General features: G+C 36.0%; 1 protein-coding gene across 5 annotated transcripts in view; it reads left to right on the forward strand.

Moving 5' to 3' along the window:
- Positions 1-22,350, forward strand: part of LOC121091788 (splicing factor SWAP) — a 49,473-nt gene that overhangs the window by 9,550 nt on the left and 17,573 nt on the right. For all 5 annotated transcript variants that reach the window (XM_040602011.1, XM_040601975.1, XM_040601983.1 and 2 more), the window contains exons 5-13: positions 571-796; positions 1,258-1,373; positions 2,219-2,354; positions 4,968-5,205; positions 5,540-5,671; positions 6,048-6,141; positions 8,377-8,554; positions 11,110-11,343; positions 12,753-12,943. In XM_040602011.1, coding sequence (XP_040457945.1) covers positions 571-796; positions 1,258-1,373; positions 2,219-2,354; positions 4,968-5,205; positions 5,540-5,671; positions 6,048-6,141; positions 8,377-8,554; positions 11,110-11,343; positions 12,753-12,943 — 1,545 coding nt within the window. The remainder of the gene's footprint in view (positions 1-570; positions 797-1,257; positions 1,374-2,218; positions 2,355-4,967; positions 5,206-5,539; positions 5,672-6,047; positions 6,142-8,376; positions 8,555-11,109; positions 11,344-12,752; positions 12,944-22,350) is intronic.

Raw genomic sequence — 22,350 nt, forward strand, 5'->3', positions numbered from 1 at the left:
AGATGCGACATGTTCCTTCTAGGCAAATGTGTAGTAACAAGCTTTTCTAGTTAGGAAACAATATTTGCACATTCAGTGATAACAGAATAAAAGACAGCTGTTGGGAAGAAGACTATACATGTTGAGTCTTCGGAGCACCTTGAGGTATTGTATAGTAGGGCCACTTTAAGTTGGCACTGCTGCCTCAAGAAACTCATCTCTTGTCTTGCACCAGAAGCCTCTGTATGGCTATGGAATGATCCTGGCTTAAAATAATTTTTGTGCTGCATCAAGCGCAGACAGGATTTGTTCCCCTTTACTGTTTTGTGTGCAGTGGCAAAAATAGTTGTGCAGATGGGAGAAGATCTTGCAAAAGGAAATGAAAGAGCAGCTAGGGAAGATCAGGACTGTTTGTTTTTCTTTTAGTGCTGATAAGCTTTCACTAGTTGAAATTGATTATGAAAATGAGTAGCTAGAGAAAGCGGAGAAGAGGGGCAGGGAACTACTGCTCTTTCTAATTCCCTCTGGAGTTCTAACTCGCTTCACAAGCTGCTTATGAAAATACAAATATATGTTATTTTACTCCCACAGCCACCAACAGCAAAAATGCATGCAATTATAGAACGAACTGCAAACTTTGTCTGCAAGCAGGGAGCACAGTTTGAGATTATGCTGAAAGCCAAGCAAGCACGCAACTCCCAGTTTGACTTCTTGCGATTTGATCACTACCTCAATCCCTACTACAAATTCATTCAGAAGGCTATGAAAGAGGGACGATATGCTGCTCCTTCTGAAAATAAAGCGGACGAGAAGAAACGTAAGTTGTTGCTTGTCAAATGGATGGTTTCAGGATGTGAATCATTGAAACATGCGCTGGTCTTTTTTTGTAAAATAGCCACATCGTTTTGGTGTGTTGCAATAGCAGTGCAGTTATCCTGCAGCTGAGATGGATGTGGTGATTCAAAATTTTGCTTAAATTGGAGGAGATTCTTAAAATAAAATACTGTTTTGGGAAGCTTTCAGATAAAAGAGCTGCTATGATCCTGGAGCTTTTAGAAATACTTGCATAGCTCGAGTCCAGCAGAGGGTTGGTCTGTGCACTTAAGCTTTAGTTTTATTGATGACTAGCAGTATCTTCTTATATGTCTGTTTTTGTGAATAAGCACGTTTATGAAAACAGTAGTTTCTTAAGAATGCATGCTTATCCTGTACCAGCTTTCCCTCCCAACACAAATTCATAGCAAACCCAAATAAAACTTAGACATTGCTTCTGTTTAGACTCGAGAGTCAAATCTGAGGAAGAAGATGATGACGATGACGATGATGATGGAAATTATCTGCATCCAAGTCTCTTTGCATCTAAAAAGTGCAGTAGGCTTGAAGAGCTCATGAAGGTACTCAACCCTAATAAAATTACTTTCTACAGTGTAAAACATCTGATTCATGAGCACAGAAATTCTAACATGCAAATGTTAAGATTTTCTGCTAACAAAGTTGGTTTGATTTTATTTCCACTCTGTCTTGGTAATTTAAGTTTGTTTTGTTAACTGCCAAGTTACCTTTTTTCTAGTACATAAATTGTTTTTCCATTTGTAAAGAATTATATTTCTGTTTTTGATGCCCTTTGGTATTGAGGGCATCGCTCAAGCATTTCCCCCACAAAACCTGTATCGAAGCTGAAAAGATTAAGATATTTAATGCCTTCTGTATATAAGCTGAGAATGTTTTCTTTTCAGATTTTAGTAGATAAAATGTTGACATGAAGTAATAGTTTCAGCGAATAATATTTCAGCAGAATGTAATATTCATTAAATGTAAATGTAGCTGGATTTGTTGTTTTTATTTTCTGAGTTTGATCAGTGATGGAATAATGGAATGACTGATGATTGTACACACATGAGACTTTCAGAGGAATGGCAGTGTTGCTGTCTGATAATTAGACAAGTCAGGTTCTGTGCCTGTGTCCCAGCATTGGCAGTAAATGAATAAGAGTAATACTCACTTTTTTTTTGATGTCATGAATTTCTGTTCACTTTAAAGTATATTTTTGTTTTCCACTAATTTTTAAAGTAGTTGTTGATTCTGCTGTGAGAGCTACAAAAATGGTAACTTCAGTGTTTGGACAATATTATTGTTGTGTATTAACTTAGATAAACTTGCTTTCCAAATCAGGTTGATGCTATCATGCTTTAAATACGTAGTTCAAATTTTAATCTTTCTATTCTCAAAATGTTTACAGCCTTTGAAGGTAGTAGACCCTGATCATCCACTTGCAGCACTAGTGCGCAAAGCGCAATCAGATAATAACTCATCTACACAACAGTCAACAGATGGGGCAGCTGTACAGACATCACAAGCAGAATATTCTTCTGATTGTAAGTGCATTGTGATTAGGCAGCTGGTGATGTGTCGTGATGAATTGTATGTAGATGCTGGTGGGAAGAAAATACATTAGCTTCATACTTGGTCATTCATAACTGGTATTTCTTCTTCTTCAATCTCCTGAATTGTTGAAAGTGCATTCTTCCAGAGTATCTGTCGAATGGTTAGCTGCTTAGGAAAAACAGAAATGGGGTGGAGGGGGTGGGCAGGCAGGAGGCCAAGTCTCCAGTCTCTGAGAATGGTTAGCACAATACCTTTAATATTTTTTGATAACTTCCATCAGTTTCTATTAATGAAGCTTAATGAATGCCTTCACTGTTGAGTATAAATCTGTCCTATAAAGTAATGAATGAGATTCCCCTAAAAAAAAAGCTTACTATATTAAGCAAAATGCAGATGGAGTGTCTAACACTAAGAAAAATCTGCAAAGGTAAAGTAGTGTAAATTGAAGAATCTTGCTGAAGTGATAAAACCAGGTTTTAGTAGAATATTCTGTTCTAAAGCTGGAATTAGTTTTATGGTAAATAAGTCTTTTATTATACAGCCAATTCCCATGATTTTTCACTATTTTACCTTTTATTTTGTGTACCAGTGCCATGCTATATGTAGAAAACGTGTAACTTAGAATAAAATTAAGGAATATGCAAGATTCATGGTTAAAAACTGATCTTTTAAAATTACAGAACTCACTACAATATGTGAGAGGGAGTACTAACTTTTTAAGTTCCATAGCTACAGAGGGCCATCCTTTAAAAAGGATTTGTTACTCTGTTGTTTTTTTCCTTAAAAGAAAAGTGGTAACATTTACATTGTGAGTGAGTGATGTGGACAGTTGTGTGGTCAACTGCTTTTTCTGTGTCTGATAGTGAAATACCAAGACTTTCTCCTATCTCCAAATTATTATTAAATCTTTAATCTTGGATTTCTCTTGAACCATTTCAGATAAATGTAAATACTGTCCTGTGTATAACTTCTTTTAAGAATCAACCTTGCTATGGAATCTTTAGCACCTTTATCTTAAATTTTGTGGATGTCTCTGGTTTCCATTATCTTTGAAGCTGCTTAAAGCAATTAAGCAGCTTCACTGTAACTTCTGTTAATCAAAAAGGTGAAGTCAAACTTATTTGGGTTTATATGCCTCTGACTTTTCAAATTTCAGGATTCTGAAAGTCCTTGTTTCCTTAAGTATAGAAATGAAACTTGGCCTTTCATTTATGGGACTTACAATTTGATATTATTGAGCTATAAGAAAAGTTACACTGCAATGCTCGCTACCGTAGGGTTTCAGGATATTATAAATTTGTTGGTAATGAGTAGTGTTAATTCAAGGTGGTGGTGGTGGTGGTTTTGTTTTTGTAGTAAAGTTGTTGCAGTATATAAATATCACCTTAAGATTACAGGCGTTGTCAGGGTGTAATATGTAGAGAGGAATATGCATGGAGGTAATTTTTATTTAAAAGTGAACCTTGAGAGAATCTTAACAAAACTGAAATAATATTTCTGTGGAGAAAGTGGAAAATTACTGGTTATTTCAAGAAAGACTATACTCAGAATAAGTATCTCCAGAATAATGCTTGTCAGTTTTCTGATTACTTTTATGTCAGACTTAAATCTGAATGTATATGATGCAAACTGGGAGATTATAATTTACTAGCAACACAAGTTAAGTTTGTAGTTTCTCTCCCTGTCTTTAAAACTTAACAGACCTTTATTCTGCTCTCCTTATAGATAACTTATTCTTAGAAGAAAGTAAATACTGCCACACAGGAATGCTTAGGAAACTTTTAAGAGCATAATTCATTATAAACTAATGCACTGATTAAGCTTTGCCTCCAGAAATGTAAACTCTTACTGTAAATCCTTTGAAATATTTTACCTGAATGCTTTAGTTCGTACGTCTTTCTGCAGAAAATCTTTGTATTTACAAGAAGTAACTGCTGTTTAAAAGCATTAAGCTTATTAAAGTATTATAATGTATTGTTCTTAAAGAAAGCAAGCCATATGCCTTTGCACTCTCAAGAAATACATATTTAGAACTGGAGAAGCCTCTAGTGTGGAAAACTTGCTTAGATTGGTTGTTCATTGTATTGGTGTTAAATTACAAAACTTGTGTACTTTTTGAGGTTTCAGTAAGTAGGTATATGTGTATGATGATGTAGTGGTTTAATAGTGATGCTAGTACTTTAATTTCTTGATGTTAATTTTGTATATATGCACGTTTTTTTCTTAATGCGTGCATAGTTTTACCTGAGTTAAACTGCCAGAGGTGAATTGTATTAGGAGGAATGATTTCATATTAGGTCATTTTTTAATAGGCCTTCTTTGGTTCACTGCATTCATTCATTGTTACCTATTTGGTTTCTAGCTGACCTTTAGTATGTTCTGATTATGTCCCTTAATCTACATATTTCTTATTCATTCTTAGTGTTTTAATATGAGCATTTGTCGTTGTCTTTGGGTTTTTTACACAAGAAAATAGACACCATTTCTTGGTGTGTTGTGTGAATCTGCATTCTCAATGTGTTTGTACTAATGCAATATCGTTCTTTTTAATTGGGTCTTTTTCTTCTAATTAGAACATGGTTCTTAAATATGTCTTTTTATAGCAACTGTGGCAGCCATGTATTACAGTTATTATATGCTACCTGATGGAACCTATTGCCTCGCGCCTCCACCTCCAGGAATAGATGTTGCCACCTACTACAATGCATTGCCTGCAGGGGTGACTGTATCAAGCACTACAGGGGTAGCAACAGTACCTCCACCCCCTGGTACAACACCTCCGCCTCCCCCAGACACAACCGATAGTAGCAATGGGTTGACTTCTGCCACAACATCTACAAGGTACTGCATATAGATTTGCTTGTTGGTTGGAGGGGTGTCTTTGCTGCTCTTCAGTATCAAGTATTTAGTAAGGGTGCTGTTATTGGTGATTCCTCAGTAGCGTTCGCCAGTGGTTATACAGCTCTGATTCCCTCCACTTTGGTCTTTGATACTGTACATGGTTATTGTTACTCAGCTACTATGAAGTCTTTGCATGATGGAAAAGCAAGTAATTTTAACTGCATAATGAACCCAGAAAGCAAACTTCTAAGTAACATATTTTTTTTGTTAAAGCAAGTGTCTGAAAAATATTTGTGTTCTGTTTATAAAATTTACATACTTCTGATGTTTTCAGCACAATTGCTCCAGTGGTTGCCATTATACCTCCGCCCCCAGATATCCAACCTGTTATTGATAAGCTAGCTGAGTATGTTGCTAGGAATGGAATAAAATTTGAAACCAGTGTTCGTGCCAAGAATGATCTCAGGTAAGAGAAGACATTATTTTAACTTCTATTTTTAAAGCTGAGGTTTTCATTTGAAAAGATTATTACCAGGACATGTGGGTCTCAAGAAGAAGAGTACTGTCTTTTTTTCTCCTTTTTTTTTTAATTGAAATTCAGGGACCTATTTAATGGTACTGCCAAAGCATTATTGCCCAAAACCTCAAAACAACCAATATAAACAAAAGTGTCTCTTAGAAAGCCTGCTCTGAATGCATATCCTCTGGAAGTTTAGGCATAAGTTACAATGATTCCAAACATAAAATAGTGTACCATTTGCTAAAGAAAATTAGACGGCAAAGGGTTGTTGGTATTTGCTATGTTCTTGTGCATTTTCATATATTCAGTTTTCTTTTAACAGGTTTGAGTTCCTGCAACCATGGCACCAGTATAATGCTTACTATGAATTTAAAAAACAGTTCTTCCTTCAAAAAGAGAGCAATGACAACTGTCAGGTATGTGTGCATTTGTATTTGTAATATATGTGTATACAGTGTTAGTGAGAAAAGGGCTTGATTATCTGTTGTGTGACCATGAGAGGTTTTAAAAATGCACCACTGAATTAAGGAGAAATTGTTCAGGAAAAAATGTGAATGCTTTTTTGTTGTTGTTGCTCTTTAGTTTTGTTTAATATTTAAGTAAGGATATATGAGGTGGTGTGATATTTAGTTCTTGCTTTTTAGTATAAGTCACTCACTGTGGTTGTAATACAAAATGGCAACCTGAAAATCTTTCTGCTTTCTTACAAGGGAATGTATGCTTTGTGGAAGTTTAGAGCTTTGTAGGATTAGGATTAGTGTTATGTTGTTGGAAAGGTTAGTTATAGCTTTTTAATAACCTTACCTTCTCATATGCCTTGTGGTTCTTAGTAGAACAGTAGCACAGTAGATTGACTACTTTTCTGAGATGCCTTTTTGTGAGGGAGGTTTTATGAAAGAAGACTCCTGTCGTGATTGACTGAAAAAATATTGGAGCTTTAAAATCTTACATCAGTTTCCTACGTGGTTTGCTGCTTTTAGTCGATTTTATTAGAAGATGATACCCAGATTTAGCATCCTTGTTTTTAACTAGTCTCATTTGATTGTTCTTTTGCTGAAAAGAAAATTGCAAATGGTATCAGAAATACATTATCTGATGTTAACTTTTCATGGGAAAGAGCTATTTTTTTTTTAGGCCCTATGTCATTTGTCATCTCAAGGCTTAGATTGGGGAACCTTAAACTGAAGAAAGGTAGGCCTGTGGGTAAACTCCTCAAAATCACTTTGTGGAAAATGAAGGAATTCATTACTAGTTGCTGTTTGAAACACTTGTCTCTAATATTTTAATAGTGAAAAATGTTTTGAAAACACTGTTTTTAAAGATAAGCTGTGGTAAATGTGATCTTACTCAGTTGATAAATTACAAACAAAATTGTCCTGTACCACAATGCTGACTGTTATTCTGTAATTTCTTATTTGCCAACCAGTGAGTTGAATTCATGATACTTACCAGAATTATTGAGGACTTGTTAACATTTATTTGGGGGGGAAATTGTACATTAACCAAAGTGTAATCAATTCATTTTAAATTTTCAAATGCATACAGCTAAGAAGCAAGCAGAAACTGGTTTAACTCCCTTGAGGTCACATGTAGCAATACATATTTTCCTACTGCATGGTTACATAGATAACGCCACTGTCTTTAATTTTTTTAGAATAATGATTTCAATATTGTTTTTATGCTTTAGTAATGTACATATAGGCAACTAATGCAATTGATTGTTCTCCTTTTGGCCATTAAAGTTACTAAGAAATGGTGCTACTGGCTTCAGTAAATACAGGATGAAGTCCTTGATTTCCTTGTGTTTTTACCCTTCGAGGATTTTCAGAAATTAGTTCTGTTGGTCAGGGAATGGCTGCAGGGAGCAATGAAAGGATGTCTTCAATACTGGTATTTCAACGTTAAGTATACTTAGCAGCAACCAGTGGAAAGCAAACAAACTATTTATTGAGAAGTTCGTTTAAATGTTATATTACTTTATGTAATCACCATGTAAAGTTCTTTAATGTTCTGCTATGTCCACCTTTACAGCCTTCATACTGTGAGTTTAGAGTTCGTCTTGAATGATTCAGTCATGTAATTCTTTACTGTTCTGAAAATCTCAGCACATCTGAGTGTATCAATTTCATGCCACAAAAACCATTGATAGGCCCAACATTCTTCAGCAGAATGTTGAAACAAATCAAGCATATTAACCTGTGTTGATCCCTGTAAAACCTGATTTTATATAGACGGTGTTGTGCAATTGCACATTAGGAAAAAAATGTCATAAGTTTTCATTCTGTGATTTTAACTTTAATGGATTTTGTCCTAGACCCTGGAGATCAAGACCTATATACTTTCAGGGTCTAATTTTAAAAATATATTTTTTAAAACAGTTGTTGGCAAAAGTGTACCAGCTGAAGAACGTTTTCTTTGCTGTAAAATAACAACACATTCTTATTGTAGGTCTGTAGTTTTTGCAGCCTGTGGGTTTACATGAAGCAGTGCATTATTTATAAGAAGCAGACTTTGGGGCATGAGTGCTTATTGATGTAAAACTAGCTTTTAGTGATTTTTGAAATGGCTGACAAAATTACAGCTCCACAGACACTGCAGTAATTCTTTCATGAACTACCCAGTTCGTAAGCTTGCATGTTTCTTTTGAAAAGGGAGTATCTTCATCTGAAGATGTTCCAGCAGATACTGCCGGTGATACACCAAGTGAGACTCAATTTGCAGATGAACATGCACCTGAAGATGCATCTGAGCCAAGTGCTAAGGGAGTTTCAGGAACTAAAAAGGATGTTCCTCCTTCTAAAACTGTCAGTGATGGTAAACTGGTGAAAGGTATGTTAGCATGATTTGTTGGGTATGAAAATTTTTGTTAGCACTTAAAAAAGAAAAAAAGGTGGGGAGAAAGGCAGGGGGAAGGTAAGGAAAAGAATTTTATCATGCAAAAAATATTTTCACTGGAAGCATCAAAACCCAACTGAAATAAGTAATTTGATTGCTTTCATATTTCTTTCTTATCAGACTGTCAGGTATTTATGGTCTGACAGAATAAATTGCTTTATTTCAGTTTTGTGCAAAGTTGAAGGCTTTCATCAGTGACCCCAGTAGATTCCTATTTTTGTCATTTTAAACTTGACAGTTACAAGCTCTGTGCAAGAAAGAGGTTATTCCTTCTGAATAAAAGCAGTAGTCTTATTTGAAACCATGCATATGGAGGAAGTACGCTAGGCTTATTATTCAGTTGCTTAGTCTTCCTGTGTTGGATGTTAGTCATTCTGTAAAAAAGACCATTTTTGTGTCCGAGTGGAATATTTTTCCTCTTGTAGCCGTGGCAGCAGAGGGACAAAATGGGAGGATCTCTTGGAAGCCTGTCAAACAAAGTCAGCTAAAATACTCTTAGTGTCCTGAGTTGGAGAAGCAATTATTTATACTTGGGAACCACCTTCCTAGTGTATGGGGAAAAGATACCCTAAAATTTCTTATTCTCAATAAAAACTAGAAACTTAAATCTTTTCACTAGAACTGAAAGCCACTGGTAAAAAAAAAAAAAAAAGAAACAGGAAAAACACTCTTGACCTGTGTTCCCATGGATAGGTACTGCCTTCCTGCCACTTCAGCGGCTTTCTGAATTGTTGATAAGTTTATCCCCTGTGGTTCCCTAGAATTCTCTCCTGCTCCTCACTGCAATTTCTTTCCCTCCATGGGCTGCAAGCTCGAAGCTCATTGCCATTGTTGCCTGGCTGTCCATACTCTGCAGTTTCTTCTCTGGGCAGCTTGAGTGGCTTCCCCAGGGAAGGAGCAATCTTCCCTATCTTCAAAGATGCCCTATTAAGACAATGTAATATGCAATAGAAAATTATATCATTTCTTCTTGTTGTGTTATTAATAAACAGCACACTGGAGCCTGTGCTTTAATAATAATAATCTGCTCAAATTTAGATGATGGAATGTAACCAGTGAGTCATTTCATGACAATCCTATTTCTATAACCCTATTTTCATTTCCTCTAATATGGTACAAATCTCACTTTCTTGTAACCTAAATACAGTACTTGGCTGCAAGACAGACATAACATCCACACTAGATTTTTCTTCTGCCTCTGAGGGAGTAAAATCCCATTTTAGGATTTGTTTTGTCATATGAAGAAGTTGGAAAATCACTATTATAGTATCTCTTTTCTTGGAATTCTGGAGTTCTTAAATTTCTGAGCCTATTTCTTTACCCCAGAATTACAAGATGCAAAGCTTATATTTTATAAGCCTTGGTATGTAATTTAATTACTGTATTTAAATTTCCCTGACTGAAATCTTTTAGGATATATATGCAAAAGACATCCTGAGAAAGATAAATGTTGTAGCAGACCATATGGTTGTAGGTTGCATTGCTTGAGATGTGTGAGAAATTCCAGTCTTTATTCTTAGAAGTTGCATTTTGGATAAATGGATTAGAGATTACTTCCCCATTTTGTTTTCAAAAAATGTTTCAAGGAAAATTCTGTGAGGCAAAAAGATTATTTCAGACTTAAATATTTTATATATTAGCTATGCTTAATATTTTTTGAACATCCATTAATACAACCTAGCTTGAAATATCCGTAATTTTCTTTTTGTTGTGCTATTCAGTGTTTCTTACAGGCATCCTTTTTCCTTTTGAGTGTGCTGGCATGAGTGTGGTGTGCTGTCCTTTTGTGTTAGAATAGTAGGGGCTGCTTGGGAGGAATAGTTGACCACCAATCTTGCTGCAGCAAGACTAGCTAAGACATTTGGGGAAAAGCACTTAGCTTTTGCCTTTTAATCTCCTGTTATAAAATGTTGTTAACTCCCTAAAGTAATTAATTTTCATATAGATGGAAATGAGTCTTTAAATACTGTTCTGCGAGCCTGCCAAATGCTATTGTTGTGCAAAACATCTATTTAACGTAAAGGAAACATAAGGGACTGTTTCCTACTCTCGTGTGTCAGATAGGAGCCTGAACACAGTGTTTTCATCCTAAGCCTGAACGAGTAGATTGTTCATTTGGGAAAAGAAATACTGAAACCAAAATTTATTTGGGACAGAATATGAAATTATGTATTTTATCTTAGGAAATGTAATTCCAGAGGTGGTTTGGAGTACCTTTCTTTATCCCTAATGGTACTGAAGTACTAGAAAAAGACTTTGAAATAAATCTTTACAGGGCAAATGAAGTTTCCAACATTTGTTTAAAGAAAAAGAAAAAAAGCTTGTGTTGTCCTTTTCCCCAGAATAATTAGCATAACATAAGGATGATATGAGTTTCTTTTGTGTGTGTGTGTGGTGTAGTCTGCATGGGTAATGGATAAGGTCAAGAAATTAAACCTGTTTTCTACTGTAGTCTAATGATGTGTAAATTCTTACCCATTCATTCACAGCATCATTTGCTCCAATAAGCTTTGCAATTAAGGCCAAAGAAAATGACCTTCTTCCTTTGGAGAAGAACCGTGTTAAATTAGATGATGACAGTGATGAGGAGGAAGAAGAGGGCAAGGAAGGCCAAGAGAATGCTAATAGTGCTTCAAACCATACTCCGACTGTTACCACTCCTTGTACTGCTGCTGAGGAGAAAAAACCTCAACTTACACAGGAGGAGCTGGAAGCTAAACAAGGTATCCCATGTTACACAGCGAACAAAGTGAAAGGTTTGAGTCCTTCAGGCAAACTACAAAACTGTCACGTAAATAAGTATGGCATTTTAGCTATTTTGAATCTTCACTATGTCACATGGACAGGAATTGGAATTCTTTTCTTTTCCCACAATTTCCTGCTTATTGTTAAGAATGAAATCTTCCTTGGTTGCTCAGCTAAAATCAAACTCACAACACACCAGAGTTGAGTACTTTGCCCTAATGCATGATCTTTCAGAATTTTATTGTGTTTTTCCATTACAACCTCAGAGTAAAACACTAAACTTCTGGTTTCCGGATTGCATTGACAGAGCCCAGAAAAAGGCATGGCCATTTCTCATTTTCTTCAGAGAACAATGAAATGCTTCAAGCTATTTTTCAGTTGTATAGCATTCCCATATAGACCGATATCAACTTGTTGATGTGGGCAGAAGGGTATGCTCTGTGATTTTGAATGAAAGCATATTTTAAAGGGATCAAATTTACCCCATTCCTCCCCAAGGCTGTGTAACAGCAGAGAGTGTATAATAAAGTGGAGGCATTGTCAGTGTTCACCAGCTTAAAAAATTATTTCTCTTCCAATATGAGTATACCACAGGTATTTCATTTTTCATCTTCAAAATGTTTTGGTATTTTGCTCCTAAGTAGCAGTTCCTTTTGTGAACTTTAGTAGCACAGGGTATGCTATGGTGATACAAATCTAAAGCAAATACAAAATACTTTGTATGTTAATAAAAATAAAGTGTAAAACATGTTGGGGAAAAAACTGTGAGTTGGAAAAACTCTGCCAATATTTTGTCTTGTACATACACAGAACACAAAAGTAGAAGTGTAAGATGGAAAAATTAGACAAAGTATCAGTTAGGTGCATAGTTGAAGAAACTGGCTTACTCTCTTTCTGTAATCACATAACAATAACTGTTGGTTGTAACAATTGTGAAACAGTTTCTGCAAATTTCTGGAGCAGCCCTTGTGTAAACATTTTAAGATGTATGTGAATAGGGCTGGAAAACGTAAGGTAAGGATCAGTTCTGTGGAAAGAGCAAAATGGAGAGATTGCATCGCACTTAACAAGCACAAGAAAAAGCTTCTGAATATACCATGCTACTTTCTGTAGATAGCTTTTGTAAATAGAAAAGGACAAGTATCCTGGATTTTCAGGATTGGATTTTCATGTAATTTTCTTTAAGCTTAAAAATGTTTACTTCATCAGTACTGCTTTTCATCAAGCAAGTGATACATCTGTGAATTAAGATCTTTGAACGGATGTACTACAAAGGTCTGAGAATGATTGGAGGGCTGTTTGGGGCGGGGGTGGAGGGTGTTTCAAGGAAACCCAAGTTCCCCAAGCATGTCTCACTCTACGCTTTGCGCTTAATCGTCCTTCTTAGCAAAACAGAAACTAGAGGATAGATTAGCAGCTGCAGCAAGAGAGAAGCTTGCACAGGCCTCCAAAGAATCAAAAGAAAAGCAGCTACAAGCAGAGCGCAAGAGGAAAGCTGCACTGTTCTTGCAGACCCTGAAGAACCCTCTGGCAGAGGCAGAATCTGAGAAAATTGAAGAGAATTCCTTCAGTAACGAGGTAAGCAGGAAATAAATTTCTCGTTACCATAAAGCTAGCAGAAAACTTAGCTATGGAGCGTGAATCTGACAGTAGGTTATGAAGTTGACTGAAGAGATAGAAACTTTTCTAAATGGGGAGAAATTTGAATTTTAAACACTTAAATCTTTTTTTCAGTCATTTTACATATGTGTGTCATCTGTTATTAAAGATCTGGTAGAGAAATAACGATGGATAATTCAGAGGTTAGTTAGCTAGTTAGAGAATGGAAAGTACTGTAAGTTGAGCTTGCAAGTTTAACTCTGTACTAGTGAGTGGTCCATGAATTAGAATACGTATCTTTCAAGAGTATCTGGATATCTGTTTTGATACTTACTTAATGTGCGTTTTGATGTCTTTGAGTTCAGGAAAAACTCACAGGCAACTGAGCTTTAGGACTTACTTTGCACCTATTTTGCTGGATTTTGTTGTTTGGTTGGGATTTTGTTTGGGTTTTTTTTTTTTAATTAATTAAACTGGCATGAAACTGAGGGGAATAATTAGTGAGCTCATCTGTGTGATTTAAGGCTTATAGCTGTACATCCTTAATCAAGAAAACAAATACATAGGTGGGAGAAAACTATATAATCATTGTACTCCATCATCTTTATGTTAGTTGTGTATTTTATGTGAACTCCTTGAAAGCTTAGAATGCTAGGATGCTTTTTTCTCTTTTAGGCCCAAGTTTAGTGTGGGAGTTATAAAAGATTTTGTTTTATTATAAGGATGTTAATTTTAAAATAAAGCTGAATTTACAGGTAGTGGCACAAAATTCAAACAAATATATGTATGTATGTTATTCACTGGGCATAGGTGATGAAGAGTCAAAACAGAAAACTCACAGTGAAATAACTGAGTGGGCTAATTATACTGCTAGCTGTCTTCCAGAGAACTGGAAGTAGGCACGCTGCCTGTGCCTACTTGATCATGAAGTGACCTAATCCTTTCATTCAATTCAGCAGAATCTCTTATTTTAGAGAGTAGAAGCAAGTATCTTTCTGTAGCAAATCAATTTGGAGTGTTAGTATTCTTGCACTTCTTTCAAAGAACAATTTTTGATAGATGTTAGAAACTGAAATCCTCTGCTTTTTTGTAGACTACTAGGAAATAGTCATGTGGCAGAGGCAAACTGTTTTCCATGTTTCTTCTGCCTTTTAATTCTCTTTTCTGTCTACATGCATTTTCATTCTTTGGGTAGTCAGCCACCCTAGATAGTACTATGGTAATAACAGCTTGAGGGTTTTTAGAAGCTCCGAGTGGGTCATCATGATACTGCACTCTTAGGCCAAATCCAAGAGTAACCTGGATATTGATGACTACCTATTATTAGGTTTTAGGAACACAATAAGATTGCTAGTAAGTTCCCTTGCCATTTGGCTGTTTGTGATAAATTCTAGTAGTTCAGTGCATGGCTATGAGAAATCAGCTATGAATTTCCTTTGGAAACAGTACTCCAAAGAGGAGAAACAGGATTTATCTTGCAGAAGTAATTGTGAATCAGTTAGTTGGCATTATCTTCTGGAGTGAAGAGAACTGTTACCAGCCAGTCTGTTGATGGGTGGTGATAATAAAAGCATCTTTTTTGGGTAGAGTCTCTAGAAGTCACTTTAATAAGATTTAGAATTTTTGAGTAGGCAAGGGTAAAGCAGAATCTTGGGCCAAAAGACTTTAGTAATTAAACTTCAGTAATGAAATATAAAACCAAACTCTAAAAACCTGTATTGATCAAAGCCACACATTTGCTTTTTTCCCTACTAACAGACAATGCTGTTTAAAATAGCTAAGAAATAATTGTTTCTCGTAAACCCTTTCTGATTTGTGTAAAATAAATACAATTTTAAAAGCCTAAATGAGGGATTTGAATTTATTATATAGGAAAATCCTTCAAGTATTGATTTGTTCCTGCATCGTAATGCTGTCCTGAAGCTTTTCTCTCCATCTGCAGGTTTTGGCAACAGAGTATGTTCTCTATCGAAGAGTCACATTCCTATTTACATTGTGTATTGTCCATTTAAGTTCTTAATTGCTTAACTTCACCCACAGAGGAGATAGGCTATTTTCCTACTTTGTTTCTGTTTGTTCTGTTTTCTTTTCCCTTTGTTCCAGCTTTTTCGCAGAGCCAATCTCCTTCTGCCAGTATAGTGCTTGTCCTAGCTTTAGAAGTAGTAATTTTACTTCCAGGAGTGTCACTCGTTTTTATTCAGCCTAAGCATCATTTTATCCATAAGCACATGCCAATCTGGTGTGTTCTGATGCATGCTTGCTAAAAGATGGGGGAGCCTGTGTTTCCAGTACTTGTATGGACACCTCCAGCAAGTCCATACCATCTCTCTTCATAATGGAAGAAAAACTGTCAAAATCCATTTTCGACAAATTTACCTTTGACATTTGTCTTCACTGCAGTAGTTGTAAACAGCTGTGGGGAAAATGTCGGAATGGGATTTGTTGTAGACTGTGTAGTTTCTGGAAACAACCTAATTAGGGCTGGAAATTTATGCAGCTTAGGGTGTGGTTGCAGGATCCTTCACTAAGCCAGATTGAAACTACTGCATTTGTAAATGCTGCAGGCTTTCTGTGCACATTGCAAAAACAAATATTGTTGGGAAGTAGAACCTGCTTCCTCATTTTGGAATTATATTGCTTCCACAAAAGTCAGTAAATCATTCTTGGTTGTACTAATCAAGCAAAACTTAATCTCTGGATACTGACAGAAAATTTCAGGTATTGATTGTTACAGACTTGTTACAAGAATGAAGGACACGGCTTTTCATTGTTTCCTTTCCCACAGAAAGAATTCCAGTACCTAACAAGTAATTCGTTGCCCCATTCTTGATTTTTTCCAAATAAATAATAGATTAGCCCTCAAAATGCTTTCAAGAGAACAGGCAATTGGAAGAGATACACCTGTAGTTCAGGTGATCCATATCACCACAGAGTAGCAAATATGTGAATTGAGTGTGGTCATATCCCAAAGAGATGCTGTTTGGGATTCTCATTGTTGCTCCTAACAAATTTTCCATGACTGACGTAAGTGATCAGTAGTTTTTTCCAGTTGTATATTGAAGAGTGAATGCAAAGAGCCAGTGGTAATGCAAAGCTCCCCAGACTTGCAGTTCTGCTCTCCTTCTCAAGGGGATTTGTCAGGGACATTAAAGTTGCTAAGCTAGGGTTCTTTGGTTATTTTTCTTTAAGAGAATGCCCGAAATAAGAAGTAACTCCTCAGTAACAGCTGACCCTCTTTCAGAAGAGCAGATGGGTGTCCTCACTCACATCTGTACTTGCTGAAGTTCTAAGCTGAATTAGCTGAAAAGCAAGTGAACTTTTCAACAAAAACTGCACCCTAATCCCACTTCTCAGTAAACTCATTTGCTAAGAACTTTTTCCTTCTCCCGTATATGTACAGTTTCAGAGAAGGCATCTCTTTTTCACACAGAAAAAAATTCAGTGTATTTAAGAATTTTAAAGTAACCCATTGCTCTGCTTCTTACCAATAGAAATAGTTTGGAGATGCTTTCTTTATAAAAGGGATTATTTAGCATTTCAAATACATATTTAAATGTTACTGGGGGTTTTTTTGAAATAAAATTGACTCCTTTATTGGGAATGCTAGTAATGTGTTAATGAGCAGTCTAAAATGCCATAATGTCTTTGGAAGTAATATTCGTCCTAAGTGTAGTTTGCTTATTGACATGCTTGTCTATGTTTATATAGATACATGCATATAGAATTTAATTTTGAAACGTGAATTTTTTTCAGTTTTGTTTGCCTTTCCATTTTACCGTATTTGAAAAAGCTTCCATCTGTTGCGACGGAGGGAAGACACAGTCACTCAATATGAGTGATCAGCAGACTTCGTTTATTGTCCCTTACAGTCACCTTTTATGCCTTGTTATAATTAGCTCATACATATTACCAAAGTTAAGCTCATTATTGGTTAGTTGCCTAAATATCAAGCCCGCCCCTAGTTTCTCTTCTGTAGTTATCTGTTCCCACCTGCAACATTCTTTTCCCACCGAAATCTTCCTGTTATTGTGTAACAAGAACAGCCAAAGACAGTGTATTTTGCTTTACTTCAGATAAGCTGAGAGCAGTGTGCATTTTTGTCCAGCCAGCTCGACTATGTCTATGTGACCCTTTTCAGCTACCCAGGTATCCACATCCATCTACATTCATTCCAATATGTAATCTGCCTTTTGCTCTACTTGCCTGGTTTGCCTATTGGTAACAGCCCATTTGATTCAAGAAATTTTATTGGAAAAAGATAAGTGAAATCATGGTGTGGATTTGGTAGCCTCTGTTTTATAAATAGTGAGAATATAGTAAATTGCATCATGATGTCTAAATAAGTTTATAAATAAATACGTAGCATGGGGGGGGTTAAGCTCTTTCAGTCATGTTTCAGAAACAAGAAGATGCATTTAAAAACACTGATTGCAATTAAATAGAAATGTGTGTATAAAAAAAGGTTGAGAGAGAGATGTAAATTTAGTTTTGTAGTTGGGTTAATGGTGCTAATTGGGGAAATTTCAGAATTTAAATATTTAAACAATGCTATTTAAATATGAAAGTCCGCAGAAATGTCACTTAATGTATTTCATCTCCTGTTTGGGGGGAAGGAGCATCCAATGAAGAGTCCAGGAAACAAACAATTGATTTACAGCGACCATAGAGTTAATGTACTCAAATTATTTTTGTAGCTTAAAATGTCTCAAAAAATGGAGTAATGACTGAGATGTGTAATAAAGCATGAAAAGAAGTTGAGAATGTTCATGGGAGATGCATAATTCCTCTGAAATTGCCCCTGCCTAACAACTATATAAAAACTAGTTGATGCTATTTATGTGTACACACAGTGTATGTTTGTGCTGAAAACCTGCTTATCACACTGCTGTAGAGATGCATTAAATGAGCAAAGCTTTTTTGAGCTCTGTCAGATTTTCCTGATACCTAGTATTTCTTGAAAGAAATGCTAGTACTGAGTATATGTTATAACTTTGAACAAAATTGGTTCTACTAACTGCATGTAAAGGACAGTTGATACCACAGAACATAGCACTTTTACGATTTTTTGGCTTCAGCTGAATCTTAAAAATAGTCAGATCTACTTTTTCGATAGCTGAATTATTTCTTTTATACGGTTTTCTGTTTTTCCTTAAAGTGAAATCAAGCAAGAGGAACAAAAGGCTGAAAAATGAGCTCGAGCAATGGAGCAGCACAGCTTTTCATAATTGGCTCCTCACTATTCTTGCATGCATTACAACAGTAGTTATGCATCATATTTCCTCAGCAGTACTTGGAAAATATGTAGCTTAGTTTCCACATCTGATCAGCTTCCAGTAACATGGTAGTGAAGTCTTTGCTGTTTTTCAGGACGTGGGTAAACAATGACTGAGTGGCACTTCACTTCTTGGTGTTTACATGTGTAATTCACATAGACACTTTTATAACAAGAAAAATCAGGCCAACTGGCACATCTGTCAGGCAGTGTCAGTAAAGAGAAATTGCAATTATTCTGCAATGAACATAGGTTCTTTGTCCTGTAACAGCAAACAACCTGCAGTTCTAACAACTGCAGTTCTTCTAGGTATGCAGAGCTGGGGTACACCAGGTTATCTGGAGTGCTGCATTGAAGTGCTTTTTTATTTTTAAAAAAATAAAGTAAGGCGTTTCATGGTCTGAAATGCAAAGTTCATTCCAAAACTATTAAAATTAATTTAAATTTTAAAATTTAAGATGACACATATATTTATATATAAGGAGAATAAAGGCTTGTGCATGCTCTTATATATATTTATCAAAACCTGAATTAAGTAGATTAGACATTGGGAGAGGTCATGTTAAGATGGTATGTTTGTCTTGTTTTACTTATACCCTCACCCAGCTTAATAAAACAAGCATGCTGGCTATTGGCATGAGTTGAATTCTGAATACAAGTGTCACCCTTGGTAGTAGGGCTTGCCACAGCACACTTGGTATGGTAGGCCTGTAACATTTTTCCCAACCTTTTTCAGGAGTCAGAATGTTGTTTGTCTGCAAATCTATCCGTTCAGGACTTCTGATTATCCCTAACCCTGTCCATCTGAGCAGCATTGTTCGTGAGTGCATCGGGGAGCAAAAGGTTGAAAAAGAAAAAGTAAAAGAATCTGTGATGGAGCCCTGGGTCTCCATCTGTGTGCAGCCAAGCCTGACAGATGAAAATTGTCATAGTTCAGTGTCTTGCCTGTGAACACTTGCTTAATGTTTTTGTTAACAGTGGTTGATAATGGTAGGAGGTTATAGGAGTCTTGCAGAGGGAAGATCTTAAGCTGCCAAATCATTGCTTCCAGCAAAAAGTCTTGGTAAATATAATTTGCCTTGGTAAAGTCCCCTCCCTGCTGCCCTTGTCAAAGGAAGGCCTGCAGACTTCATTTTTTGTCAAAGAAACTAGTCATAAATGACCATTAAAGTAATATAACTGATAAAATTTCTCCCAGAATCTACTGGTGCTGATAATACCTGAAAAAAATAGAAGGGGCCAGCACTGGTGACTGGCTAGACGAGGCAGAGTGTATTTGACTTCTTGAAAGTAGTGACTTGATGCAGTGACAAGTGTTCTGCAAGTGTTGTACTGTCCAGTTTTTTCTGCCAGGCATGATTTAACTAATAACATGTCTCATGGGCTTCTAATACAGATTATTTTGCTAATTCTCTTGTATTTTATCCTATGTCAGAAATGCTTTAGGGGCAATAGTACTTTGATACACATGTAAAAGACAGTTGGTTATACCGAAACTGTTACCGATATAAAACTTAGTATGTGATGTAAACAAGGAGAGAAAGTTGGCATAATAATGCTGCAAAACCAGACAAGCATGTGATTTGAAAGTAGCTCTATTTTAACGGCTTGTCCCAAATGTCACCTGCCGTGTGCCTCTGAATATAAAGATTCTATAGCACAAAACAAAACTTCACTTCTTTTGGCTTTTTCATCTTCCTTGGTTTGAAGCCCTCTTTTATTATTTGTTTCTTTACATGGCTTGTCTTTGGTTGTTGTGTATGTAACAATTTTTATTTTTGTTTCCTGTGGAAAATAGTCTGTTTACAAGTGAAATAGAAGTGTGCCATATTTAAAAATGAGATGCTATTCAAGTTTTTCCAAGCATAACAAAGTTATGAACAACCGTAGACAATGTACATCTTCCACACTTACTGTTGTAGTTGATCCTACTATTTTTAGCAGTGGACTGACTGTAGATATTACTGCATGTCTCTCTGGAATAATAATGTTATATTTTATGTTTACATATTTTCTTAATGATAATTTGTGAGCAAAATGTAATTGTCTGATGAAAACTATCCAATCGGTACTTAATGAAAAAATGCTTTAGAATATTTCAGGACCATTCATTTCTTTACCTTTTTTTTTTTTCTGAATCCAGGTATCTGTATCTTCTGTTTAGCGTGGAAGGGGAGTGTGTGTATGTTTATATATTTCCTTTATCTTGCTTTTTCAAAAGGACAGATAAAAACATAGAACAAAATGTCACATACTAATGTGGCATTTGGGGGGTGGAGAGCTTGCTGGCACTTAGAAATTTTTCATTGCAAGAACCCTACTATAAAAATACACTTGAGTTGTAATTCCTGATACTGTAATATTTTTATTAATATTTAATAGTGGGGAATAAAGGTAAAAATCAGGAACTGCCATCTTAATTAAGATAGGTGAGGGAGCTAAGAATGTTCTATGCCTCGATTTTTAGTCTTCAGAGTACTCAAGATACAATGCCATGTTGATTGTCCATACACAAACAGATTCACAGCCACTTATTTTTTTGCAGTTGGGCATCCAAAATTGAAAATGCAAAATTCTGACTGTTTTTGGAGTACTTAGCACAGTCAGTGTACTGTTAATAGCTGTGTTTCAGTGCAGCAGGTAAACCTTGATGAAACTGTTGAGTCTTATGAGTATTGAGTATTGCATTTGTTCAATAGGAACTTATTCTATACAAAATGTTTTTATCACTTTTGTTTAATCATTTTGGGCCAGTTTATTGAGGCTAGGACTGACAAACTCTTCTGAAAGTGGTAACTGCTCGCTTTGATGTGCAGAGCAATCATACACTTGCATTGCTGGTGGACAGTTGCTTATTAATTCTCAGTCAGGGGATACTTCACCATAAGTTTTGGGGAACCTGCAGTGAAAAAGGTGCAGTGGTAGAAAAGAATCTAGGGTATTTTCAGATTTTAATGAAGTAAAAGAATTGTTGATTAACTTCACAGTTCTGACATTCCTCGCTTTTCAATTTTTATCTAACATAAGATTCAAATTACTGCAAAATTCAGCTGTTCAGAACAGAAGAAATACTACCCAGTTGTAAAAGTGTTAGTAACATTATTGATAATGTTCTTTACCAGTAGATTTTGTTTGTACTAGGAACAGTGCTAGTGTTTTGTTCTGTTGCAATAAGCGCCTTTTGGTTCCCTTCTCATGTTGGCTTTGTATTGCTTAAGTAGTGTAACCTCAGAATACCCAGTCTGTGTTCTGGTCTTAAGAATACTGCAAATATGCAAATGTCTTGTGATGAACTGAAGTGCTCGTTTCTGTGCTCGTAAAGCTATAATTTCTTTATGATACTGAGCTCTTTCCTAACCCATTCCTGCTAAACAAGTTGTTGAATCATTTTTGTTTTCCAAAAAGGTATCTCTGAAACATTTTTTTTTATACCAAGTGTTTACTGTAGGAAGCATTATTTTAGGCAGATTTGCTTCAGTCATGCAGATAAAGTGTTGAAGAGCAACTCTGTCAGTGAAATTGTCTGCCACTGTAACATTTAATAAGGGCCAAAAAAATTGTGGTGTTACCCCAAATGGACAAGGAAGTGAGATTAAGTGAATGCTTCCTGAACGTTTGCAGTGTAAGTCCTTAGAAGAGCTCTCAAAAAATTTAAATCTCTCATCCTTTGAGATGCATAATAAAATTCATCAGGTAGCCAGTTTGTTACCGTGCTTTCTAAGACTGTTCTACTGTCCTGCAGATTTGCAAAGCCAGGCCAGTTTTGGAAATGCTGAATAATCTGTCAGTATCTGCTTGCTTTGATTTCACCACCACCACTCTACCCACACACCCACTCCCGCATTCTTGCTTCCAGTTTTAGTTCCCATTACCTTAGTTTGCCTAGATCAGCTTTCACTAGTGAAAACACAAACCCCTGACAGCTTCTTCTATTTGCCAGATGCTAAGACAGGGGGTTTGTTTTTTTCAAATTATTTTTGTTCAGCAGCATTACTTGTACACCCAGAAATTTTCTTTGTGGCCTGGTAACTTGCGGGCATTGAGTTCTTTCACTGAGCTCTGTGCTGTGCTCTGATGGCGAATCAGGTCATTTTGCTGATGATTTTTTTTTTTT

Source organism: Falco naumanni, chromosome 1 (assembly GCF_017639655.2).
Source record: "Falco naumanni isolate bFalNau1 chromosome 1, bFalNau1.pat, whole genome shotgun sequence".
Taxonomy (NCBI): Eukaryota; Metazoa; Chordata; class Aves; order Falconiformes; family Falconidae; genus Falco; species Falco naumanni.